Raw genomic sequence first — 12,146 nt, 5'->3', positions numbered from 1 at the left:
CTTACACATGGATAATCTTAGCAGATTAAATAGTGTTTCTTGTAGAAATAAAAGCTTCTAGCTACTATACAAAAAAGATAGCCCAGAGTGTGTTAAAAATAATATAAAAGCATGACTGTGCTATGTGATGATTGACCTCAAAATTGACCCACAACATTGCAAACCTGAAGACAGCACAAAAGAATGTTAACTGCTAACAATACTGTTATAGACGTATGTATATAAGCTATTTTCTTAGCATTATGTTCTGTAGTTAGCAGAAAATTCTCCTTTAAAAAGGTTTCAGAGTAACAACCATGTTAGTCTGTATTCGCAAAAAGGAAAGGAGTACTTGTGGCACCTTAGAGACTAACCAATTTATTTGAGCATAAGCTTTCGTGAGCTACAGTTCACTTCATCGGATGCATACTGTGGAAAGTGTAGAAGATCTTTTATACACACAAAGCATGAAAAAATACCTCCCTCACTCTCCTGCTGGCAATAGCTTATCTAAAGTGATCACTCTCTTTTACAATGTGTATGATAATCAAGTTGGGCCATTTCCAGCACAAATCCAGGTTTTCTCACCCCCTCCCCCCCCACACACAAACCCACTCTCCTGCTGGTAATAGCTTATCTAAAGTGACCACTCTCCTTACAATGTGTATGATAATCAAGGTGGGCCATTTCCAGCACAAATCCAGGGTTTAACAAGAACGTCTGAGGAGGGGGCGGGGTTAGGAAAAAACAAGGGGAAATAGGTTACAAGGGGTTTTAGTTGGGGGCTGTCACCTTCAGCCCCTTCAGTTGGGTGACGGCCCCCAACTAAAACCCCTCCAACGCATTATTAAGGATCTACAACCTATCCTGAAGGATGACCCAACACTCTCACAAATCCTGGGAGACAGGCCAGTCCTTGCCTACAGACAGCCTCCCAACCTGAAGCAAATACTCACCAGCAACCACATACCACACAACAGAACCACTAACCCAGGAACCTATCCTTGAAACAAAGCCCGTTGCCAACTGTGCCCACATATCTATTCAGGGGACACCATCACAGGGCCTAATAACATCAGCCACGCTATCAGAGGCTCGTTCACCTGCACATCCACCAATGTGATATATGCCATCATGTGCCAGCAATGCCCCTCTGCCATGTACATTGGTCAAACTGGACAGTCTCTACGTAAAAGAATAAATGGACACAAATCAGATGTCAAGAATTATAACATTCATAAACCAGTCGGAGAACACTTCAATCTCTCTGGTCACGCGATTACAGACATGAAAGTTTCAATTCTTCAACAAAAAACCTTCAAATCCAGACTCCAGCGAGAAACTGTTGAATTGGAATTCATTTGCAAATTGGATACAATTAACTTAGGCTTGAATAGAGACTGGGAGTGGCTAAGTCATTATGCAAGGTAACCTATTTCCCCTTGTTTTTTCCTAACCCCCCCCCCCCCTCAGACGTTCTTGTTAAACCGTGGATTTGTGCTGGAAATGGCCCACCTTGATTATCATACAAATTGTAAGGAGAGTGATCACTTTAGATAAGCTATTGCCAGCAGGAGAGTGGGGTGGGGGGAGGTATTTTTTCATGCTTTGTGTGTATAAAAGATCTTCTGCACTTTCCACAGTATGCATCCGATGAAGTGAGCTGTAGCTCACGAAAGCTTATGCTCAAATAAATTGGTTAGTCTCTAAGGTGCCACAAGTACTCCTTTTCTTTCTCCTTTAAAAAAAATCACACGTTCTATACTGTAGCAGTGTTTTTCAAACTTTGGGCAATAAACTTTAGTTTTGAAATCCATATTCAGGTGCCTAAACAGAAGTATCTTGGTTTCCAGAGGTACTGAGTAACCCCATCTCCCATGGAAATCAAGGGGACAGCACCTTTGAAATCAGGCCACTTCTATTTAGGTACCTAAATATGGATTGTGAAGGAGAGCTTTAGGCACCTTGATTGAACACTTTTGGCTTTGTGACTTGAGAGAATAATGATGCTGCTACAAGTGAATCATCTTACTTAACAAGACACATTCTGAAGTACAGTGACTACTAAGGAAATGGGAAATAAAAGCAGTGTGAGAAATTGAAATAATTGATTCCTCATCTAAATTATGCTTTCAGGAAGCCAGGCATGGACTGTATTAATAGAAGTATTAATGCTGATCTTAATTGTTTAATCCTAATATGGATTTCTTACTAAAATGCTTTAAAACAGATTTTTGTGTTGGAAAGCATAAAGGAAGTTACCATCAAGGTGAAATTATTAACTAGGGGCCAAATTGTGTCCTTGTGATCTTTGCATCGAGGGGTCCTCTATGCAAGGATCTCCACAGGAAAAGGGATGTATGTGTCCACCACTTGCACAGAAGTATTCCACTACTCCCCCTAAACTCCTGGAGGGCTCTGTGGGGGTAAGGAGGAGGTAATGAGCAGATCAGTCAGGGCCAGAATACTTACATCATCCCCTCCTGCAGCCAGATACATAATATTTCCCCAGTAGCTTCCTCATTGCTGAGGAATTCACAGCCAGGGACATGCTCAGGAGTGTAGGTCCAATGGACCCATAGAAGCAGGAAGCAGGAACACAGTCAGAGAGATCCTGGAGCTACTATTCAGCTTTCTGTGCCCCTATATAGGTATGGTTGTATCAGATATCTGGCTTTGTGGTCTATCATTTTCTGGAGACAGCTATTTTAACACATTGGTACAAAATGTTTCACTTGGGTAAGTAACCTGTATTCTGTGATCAGCTTTAAAATGTTAAAAACAAGGCTGGGTACATTTATAATAGCATTCTATAAGGAAGGTGTGACCAGAGAAAGCTCTTTTAAGAATTAATTTCCCAGCTATATAGACATTGGATGATACCCAGTGCATGCTTCCAATTATTTATATGGCTCCCAAATTGTGCTAAGTGCTATTATATATTATTTATTTAGATTTTAAGCTCTTCAGTTTATACTTGTACAGAGACTGGAACAACGAGGCTCCAATCTTAGTTATGTCCTCTCGGCATACTGTAATAAATAAACAAACAAACAAACAAACAAACAAACAAACAAGTGTTTCCCACTATAAGAGGGTTTCTTCAAATTATTATAAAAACACTACAAATGAAATGGAAGAACACACAGGGCAAGTTCTAAGTAAGAGAAAGGGGTAGGAGGAAGGTATGAAACAGAAGCACAAAGATTAAGTTCCACAAATACAGTAACAGGATATTTTACCTCCAAAATCAAGATGAAGCCCTTGTAGATGGCAAGCAGTGTCAGATCTTGAGCCTTGTAGGCCAACAAATGTAGAACTCCTATTAGCCACTAATTCACTGATCAACTCAAGTAACAAAGCAGCAGTTAAATTTATCCAAATGGAAAATAGAAGCTGAAAAGCCATAATCTCATTTTAATAATAATGTAACTAATTGAGTGGGGAAGACTGAAACTGGTAAAACCTAAAACAAGCAATTCAAAATGTGAATGAAAGAAGATAATCCATGTTGATTCCACTAACCTCAAATTTCACTGTATCTTTTAATAGAACCAAGAGCATGAATAAGAGGTTGTGGTTCCCACATGGGGGAAAACATGCATTACTGAGTCAAGGCATTTGCAGACAAACTGTAATATAGTGAAACACCTCAGTAATTGAGTAACACCAAAGATAACCATCTGTAGCATGTACTGTCTGGTACTTCCATGTGGCTTTTGTTCCTAAAGAATTCTGGAATGTTTCAGGTCTAAATTTATTTCTGCAGGAAACAATCAGGATTTTAACTTGAAAAACTGTTTATAAAAATCACCTTACGATTTTTTACAAGGCTAAAGCCATTTATATTAGTAGAGTATTTTAGCTACAGATTTCTGAAACATGTTTTGAGCTTTATGAGGACTGAACTTGGCTCACTCCTCACATCTAAAGAGCTGCAGCAAAACTGCACAACACATAAAAAGTATTTTTCTTATCACGCTATAGAGACATGTTATTTATTAGTAGAGTAAAAGACGTTATATATATTTCAATTTGTAATTTAGACACAAAACATATATATTCCATGCTATGATACAAAAATTAGACAGGTATGAATGGAACAAACTATGCTAATTGGCTGTACACCTTTGCCCTCTTCATACTCTGTTCCTCTGCTGCCAGCCTTGTTTATGGTTTCCTCAATGAACCTCTCTCCTTCCGCTATTTATCCATCTCCGTTCTTATCATTATAGTATCTGAGCAGCTAATATCCCTTCCTTCCTCATTCCCTTCCATTTCTCATTTTTCTCTCACTCGTTTTTCCTTTCCTCATCCCATTCCACTTTATGCTTGTAAACTAATCCCCCTCCCACCACTCTCCTTACCTCCACCTCTACACCAACCTCGACCAAAAAAAATCTCTAGATTATCATTGTTCAATAGAATGATGTTCAAAATGTATCCATAGGGAACTGTGAAAGCTACATGTAGAAACTCCCTTGAGTGTGCTCAATGGAGGGCACAAAAATAACATTAATAACAAAAATAACAGTATATTCAACCATGACTACAGAGCCATAAGTACACTAATATGTATTTACAATTATGCACAGCAGGTTATGAGCATTTTGGGGACATATCAAAGTAGGTAACTGAGAAAATACTCTTAAATGCTCCACAGCTCTGCAGAGTTGTTCTATTAGGAGCTTACAATTAGGTCTGCATATAGGTCAGACAGAAATCCATTCCAAAGCACAGAATATACATTTAAGGAGTTTGATGTGCAAAAACAAATGCACAAAAATTAAACTATTAATTATTTTCACTTGCATAAGGCACTTCAATTCCAGTTCTGAAAATATTGCCAAAAGTTTTTGCAAGCATACTTGTTTGTACTTAATGCCCTGTGTGCTAAATGTGCTCTTTGAAAAATCTTGCCAAAAAGAGCTCATAAAGTTTATTTATTTATGCATTTTATAACAGTGGACGGTTTTCATTGTCATCTACAAACAGGTGGTGGGTTTTCTGGTTTTGCCTTACATTTAATTGGATTTTCTCTGAGAATTCCTTTCTATAAACAGCAGGTATCCAAAAATTAATTTAAAGGAAAGCATTTATTTCTACTTAATTTTTTAAAGTTTAAGGAATTTAGTGGCCTTAAATTATTTCTCTGGCAGGGATTCACCTGGAATGAACATCCCTGTAACTCTCCTCACCATCCTCCATGAGTTCATAGAAATTGTTCATCTCTAATTCACCGGGAGAGGCTATCCTTAAAACCAAAAATCTCATTTAGTATTGATTTCTTCTTCAGTATTAGATAGTGGGATCTCAGTTCTCTAGACAGTATGATTAAAATGTTCAAAAGTGGCTTCCAATTTACAGTGCCCATCTTGAGACATCTAATTTTCAGAGGTGCTGAGAGCTCACAGTTCCAGCTGAAGTCAATGGCAAATGCAAGAGCTCAGATGGAGATGTCTGGTGCACAGCCTCCAGAAATGATGGTCTCAAAAACTGAAGCTGCTTCTTAAAACATTGACCTAATTGATAAACTTTTATCAAATATTGAGGATGAATACAGGAGATTCTCCCCCAGTAAAATTTAAACTTGTAAAGCACTGACTTATTTATTCTTTTTTGAAGGGTGGGGAGATCAAGCAGTGAATTCCAGGTTTGATATCTAATTTGTTTGGGCAGCATACTGCTTTTTTGTATTAAGTTTACTCCTTAGCACTCCCTACTCTCCTTCTAGCCAATAAGAACAACATCTTGTTGTAAAGAATATACATCTTCAGCTTCAGCACAATCTTTTGCTGTTTGGGATTGAGGGAAGCTAGTGTTTTCATGACCCTTATGATTTTAAAGGAACTATTTTGAGACTGGCAAACTCAATAAAATCTCAGTCAACTTATGATTTCATTACATGTTTTTTGGCAATATTAGTCAGAGCTGCATTTGATGCATAGTACCACAATCCCCAAAACAAGTTCAGGAGACACCTGTTTTTTTCCCCAGATTAAATTAGATCTTCCAAATGTTCTAATGAATTATTGTATATATAGAATGACTAATGTGCCATTCAAAGATGTAATTGTTTTCTTGACTTATGTGCTATATTGACAAATTATGTCAATTTTAACGAAAAAAATGAATTTCCTTACACTTATCATAAATCATAAGTAATAGCCTTCCTTAATTAAAAAACAAGAACACATACAAAACCAAAGCTCTTGTGTTATGTGATAAACTCCTGTATTAAAATTAAAATTAAATTTAGAGTCTGGAATAATACATGTCAACAAAAGTTAGGGATCTTTGTTTTCTTTCATGTACTTACTTGTGACCCATCTCATGGGCAATGGTAAATGCGAGATTCAGACCATTGTCCTCTGCAATAATACATTTTCTTTTTTCACTGCACATTCCACTCAAATATGCTATACCTAGGAAACACAACCACCACACCAGGATTAATCATTATGAGTATTATTTATTATTTATATTTACATTATGGCCCTGGATTGCAGCCCTATTGTGCTGATGCTGAACTAACACATAGGGATGTACCTGCCCTATACTATTTATAAACTTATTAAAGACAATTCGCAATTAGTGAATTTAGCATCAATAGCATAGAAGGGAGAAGAGAAGATCAGGATAGTGACAATATCGCTCATTTACTATATAGTGTGCACAAAATTTGTTCCCAAACAATGTAATGTATTTAAATAAGGTATGATACAGTAAAATTTGAACAGCATATTGTTAAAAAAGGCAATACAAATCTGATAATTTTATCCACAAATCTGCGCATTTTTTTTTGCTAATAGACTTTAGTTTTATTTTCTGTTCTTCAGTTTCTACTCTTTCATTTTAACATTAGGACTTACTAATTTTTTAAGCACCAATATGGAGTTCAGTGCACAAGTTAGAAAGGAAGACGAGTTTTTACAGGAAACCTCAAATTCCATAAAACTATAACAATCCTTAATAGACAGCAGTCTAACCATCACATTTATCATAAATGCCAAGGACAGTATCAAGCATATGATCTAAACCCTAGGTTTTCAAAAACAGGAGCCTAAATGTTAGACACTCAAGTCCATGATTAGGCTCCTAAATAAATGATCTAATATTGCAAAATGCTGAGCACCAAGCAGCTTCATTTGACTGAGATCATTTATTTAAGAACCTAGGATTTTAGGCTCCTATTTTTGAAGATCTTGGTTTAAGCAGTCTATTTGATTATTTACATATTCCAAATGTACAGCCTATTTCATATCGAACATCCCTTCAAAGAAATGGCACCCTCTGGATCAACATATTTGTTGGATGTTTCTGATACAATTAAATGGCTAGAAGCATTTGGACTTTAGTCTTAATTAGCCTTCTAAATGTACATCTCATAGGATGAAGTCCAAATATTTTAACTTGTCAGCCTGCAAACAGAAAGGCCTTATCTCCACTTTAGATAAGCTATTACCAGCAGGAGAGTGGGGTGGGGGAAGAGAAAACCTTTTGAAGTGATAAACACCCTTTTTTCATGATCTGTGTGTATAAAAACATCCTCACTGCAGTTTCCACAGTATGCATCCGATGAAGTGAGTTGTAGCTCACGAAAGCTTATGCTCAAATAAATTGGTTAGTCTGTAAGGTGCCACAAATATTCCTTTTCTTATTTACACTGGGAATTTTAGGCAATACCCACATCACTGCTCTGACTAGGTTTGGACAATACAGTGGTAAAATTGTCTGGGGGCTAGTCTATACTAGTGTTCCCACTAGTGTCAGCACCAATGGAGCAATGCTAGAAGAAAGGTAAGAGAATTACCTAACTTCTCACTGTAGACATAACAAAAAAGGCAACTGTGTTACACTGTGAAATGTTATTTTACATTGGGAAATCCCTCTCTATGGGCTTTGTTTGCACAAGAAAGTGAGATGTCCCTGAAGGTTTTCCACAACATGCCTTTCTCACACCCCCACTAAATGGAACATAAATACAATGTGTTGGCTTAAAAGTAGAGAAAGCTCTCGATTCTTCTCTGGGTGGTGAAGTCTGGATGTGGCAGAAGTAGCTGGTGACTGGTTGAGCAGTTTGAGACTCCCAGCCTTTCCTGCCAGTGGGCAGAGCAGCAAAGCAAATGAGAAAAGGGAAAGAGATGCCTTAGGTGACACTAAACTGGGAGGAGAGGTAGATATGCTGGAGGGCAGGGATAGGATACAGAGGGACCTAGACAAATTGGAGGATTGGGCCAAAAGAAATCTGATGAGGTTCAACAAGGACAAGTGCAGAGTCCTACACTTAGGATGGAAGAATCCAATGCACCGCTACAGACTAAGGACCGAATGGCTTGGCAGCAGTTCTTACAGTGGACCACAGTTCTTACAGTGGACGAGAAGCTGGATATGAGTTAACAGTGTGCCCTTGTTGCCAAGAAGGCCAATGGCATTTTGGGATGTATAAGTAGGGGCATTGCCAGCAGATCGAGGGATGTGATTGTTCCCCTCTATTTGACACTGGTGAGGCCTCATCTGGAGTACTGTGTCCAGTTTTGGGCCCCACACTACAAGAAGGATGTGAAAAAATTGGAAAGAGTCCAGCGGAGGGCAACAAAAATGATTAGGGGACTGGAACACATGAGTTATGAGGAGAGGCTGAGGGAACTGGGGATGTTTAGTCTACGGAAGAGAAGAATGAGGGGGGATTTGATAGCTACTTTCAACTACCTGAAAGGGGGTTCCAAAGAGGATGGATCTAGACTGTTCTCAGTGGTAGCAGATGACAGAACAAGGAGTAATGGTCTCAAGTTGCAGTGGGGGAGATTTAGGTTGGATATTAGGAAAAACTTTTTCACTAGGAGGGTGGTGAAACACTGGAATGCGTTACCTAGGGAGGTGGTGGAATCTCCTTCCTTAGATATTTTTAAGGTCAGGCTTGACAAAGCCCTGGCTGGGATGATTTAATTGGGGATCAGTCCTGCTTTGAGCAGGGGGTTGGACTAGATGACCTCCTGAGGTCCCTTCCAACCCTGGTATTCTATGATTCTATTCTAGGCAGCTCCTCTCCTCTAAAATTATGATGTTCCTTATATAGGCTTAATGCTTCCCTCCAACACTGCTTGATCGCTATAGTTGCTAGTTCCCCTTAGAATTCTACTGGCTCTCACAGGCATGATATAGCACTGAACAGGTAAATCCCTTTGATAGGTTCCATATCTATTGCAAGGAAGAAATTATAACCAGTAGTACTCATTACAAACAATAAATATCAATTTACATAACCAAGGCTTCTCTGTACACATAGTTCTTATAAATGCATTGATTACTGTTAATCTTCTAGGGTCTAACACTTGGAATGAGAAGCCTGCATTCTATTTACATTAAATTAGATTCTGATTCTAGATACAGCCAAAAGCACATATACAATTAATGCTTTATTCTTTATTAAACAAAGTTGACCTTATACATGAAAGCCACATCAAACACTAGCTACTGGATATAAATCAGCCAACTACTAATCAAGAACTAGTTTCATGTCTTGTCCATGGTTATTAATTTCATGTGTAAGGAAAAAAACTGGCTTCGGTAAGCAGCTACTCTTGCTTCACACACACACACACACTCACTGCAGTTTCCTTAGGTAAAAAAGAGTTTCTTCATATATACATACATATATATATATATATATATATATATATTCACTGCAGTTTCCTGTGGCTTATTAACACAGCTGGAATTGCTCCAAGGTTAAATCTACTCAAAAACCAAAAAAAAAACCAAACAACCCAACAAACTCTGAACAATTGCTCTTTTGTTATGATTAAAGTATCCCCACTGAAACCTGTGGGCTTTCCACACAACTTCAAATTAATGAACTTTGTTCTTGAAAAGTCTTACTTGAACTCAGTGATAGCATCTCATACAATTTTAAAAACAACCCAATTCCATGTCTAAGAAAAAAGCCTAAAAGAAACATTGACGGTTACATATGTCAGAACAAGAAACAGTATTGAACTGATGCATGCTTGACAGAAGATGTTAAAATTCTCTTAAGCTGTGGATGATCAAAGATGCTTTTTAGGATAATTAAATACAGAATTACTAAATGCAGTAGAACTTCACTAATTTGCAGTACAGCTATAATGAAATATCACATTTTGTGAATTAATAAGTGCACAGTCAATAAAATGGATTGTTTCAGAAAATGAATATTGTTTTCATTTTATTTTGTCTACTATTTATATGGTTAATGATATTTCATATGGTAGCAGTAAATATACTACCTTATATTTTGTGTTAAAAAAGAGTCTTAGTACAATAATACATGTCCCCAGTACAGAATCTTCTAGTGTATCTTTGGGAGGCAAACACCTCTATTATTTTGCATGAGTGTGGACTAGCTCTGGTAGGTAAAGTATCAAAAAGTTATCAACTGTTTTTGCCCAGTTACTAGCGGACAAGTGTCCACATCATAAAACCATGAATAAAACTAGCAGTAGTAAGTATAATTGCAGACAGTGTTCATGGTGAGACAAAGGATTCAATTAATATGGAGACTGAGGCACCCACAACCCCAGAGATCCATCCATTGGTGAAGTGTGGAAAAAAAACATGCTGCTCCCATGTTCAGTGTATAATTAAAAGCCTGAGTCATTTTTTAATAATGTTTTAATACTCCTGGTCTCATGCAATACAAAAAACTATTGGCCTGGAGTTTGGGTTGAAAGATTCTAGCAGGGGGACAAGCATCCTAAGAGAGGGAAATGTCACTCATCCTGTGCAGTAACTGTAGTTCTTTGAGATGTATGACCCTCTGGGTGCTCCAATTCAGATCATATGTGCCTCGTGAGCCTTCGATCAGAGATTTCTAGCTAGCAGTGTCCATTTGGCTCCCTCATGTGCCTTATGCCACCTCATGGCAGAAACTGAGGCTATATAGGGGTGCACTGGCCAACTGCCCTCAATTTCTTCTCTTCTCAGTTATCCCCTAGGGAACAGCTGAAGTAGAGGGAAAGGAGGATGAGTAGTCAAGCTCTAAGACACACATCTCAAAGAACTACAGTTACGGAACAGAGTGAGTAACATTTCCTTCTTTTTTGAATAGTGTCCCTATGAGTTCTCCACTTCAGCTGATTTCTGAGCAGTATCCCCAGAAGCAGGGGGGGAGCTTTGGAATAGGGTTCAGAACTGAAGATAGTACCGCAGATGCAAGTGCCTCATCAAATCTGATGGCAGGGAGCAGGGAATAATGCTTTGAAAAATATATGGACAGAAGTCCAAGTAGTGTCTCTACATATCTCTGATACTGGAACATTGTTCCAAAATGCAGCAAATGTTGCCTATAATCTGCTTGAATGCATGCTCACTCAATGCAGGGAGAAGGAAGGGCTGAGCACCTGCACACTTATAACAGAAATGCAATCTAATATCCATTTCAAAAGTCATTCAACAGAAATAGGAGCTCCCTTAGCTCTACCTGCAAAGTATATGAAGAGTCTAGGCAATCTCCTAATCTGCTTAGTCTTATCCAGGTAGAAGGCCCTTCTAACATCCAGGGATAGAAATAGGATTTTTCTGAACTGTGAGGTTTCAGAAAAAAAAATACTGATACATGATACGATGTTATGTGATTAAAATATGACCATGTAGATCATTGTTGCTACCACTGTTAAATAATCACAACAAATCTTGTATAGAGTGCATCAATTAAGGTGTCAATGGAAAGTTATGGTTTGCTGAATAGGATTATCCTATTTGTATGCACATATCATTTTTGAATCTGAAGTTATGAATATTGACTATGTACCTGTATTTCAAATGTGTTTGCTCCTGTGGTATCACCCATAGGGTAATTTGCACCCACTCTGGCCAACACATTGTGAATGGAATATTCAAGTTGATGGCTCATCAACAAACACAATGGACCATGGAAGAAGCCTATCCCCCCGACGGACTTTCATGTGAATGTTTTCACTAGAGTATGGGTAATGGCCTCTGTTATGAATCAGCGAATCATGCAAGGGCATGTGACTAAATCATGCAACCCTAAACTCCATCTTGTTACCTGTATTTTTCCACAAACTGGACTGATGGCTTTGTTTGAAACAGTGAGTTTCCCTCCACAGGACATAAACTATAAAAGTCCCTGGAAACATTTCCATTTGGTCTCTTTCCTGATCTGA

The 12,146-nt window shown here is 38.2% G+C and overlaps 1 protein-coding gene across 2 annotated transcripts in view; it reads right to left on the bottom strand.

Moving 5' to 3' along the window:
* ADAMTS19 (ADAM metallopeptidase with thrombospondin type 1 motif 19) overlaps nt 1-12,146 on the bottom strand; it is a 281,932-nt gene that overhangs the window by 127,653 nt on the left and 142,133 nt on the right. For both annotated transcript variants that reach the window (XM_084629273.1, XM_084629274.1), the window contains one exon: nt 6,299-6,404. In XM_084629273.1, coding sequence (XP_084485399.1) covers nt 6,299-6,404 — 106 coding nt within the window. The remainder of the gene's footprint in view (nt 1-6,298; nt 6,405-12,146) is intronic.

This window comes from Lepidochelys olivacea (assembly GCF_965140295.1).
Source record: "Lepidochelys olivacea isolate rLepOli2 genome assembly, chromosome: 5".
NCBI lineage: Eukaryota > Metazoa > Chordata > Testudines > Cheloniidae > Lepidochelys > Lepidochelys olivacea.
The sequence above is the reverse complement of the archived record's forward strand: the minus strand, read 5'-3'. Positions and strand labels throughout refer to the sequence as shown.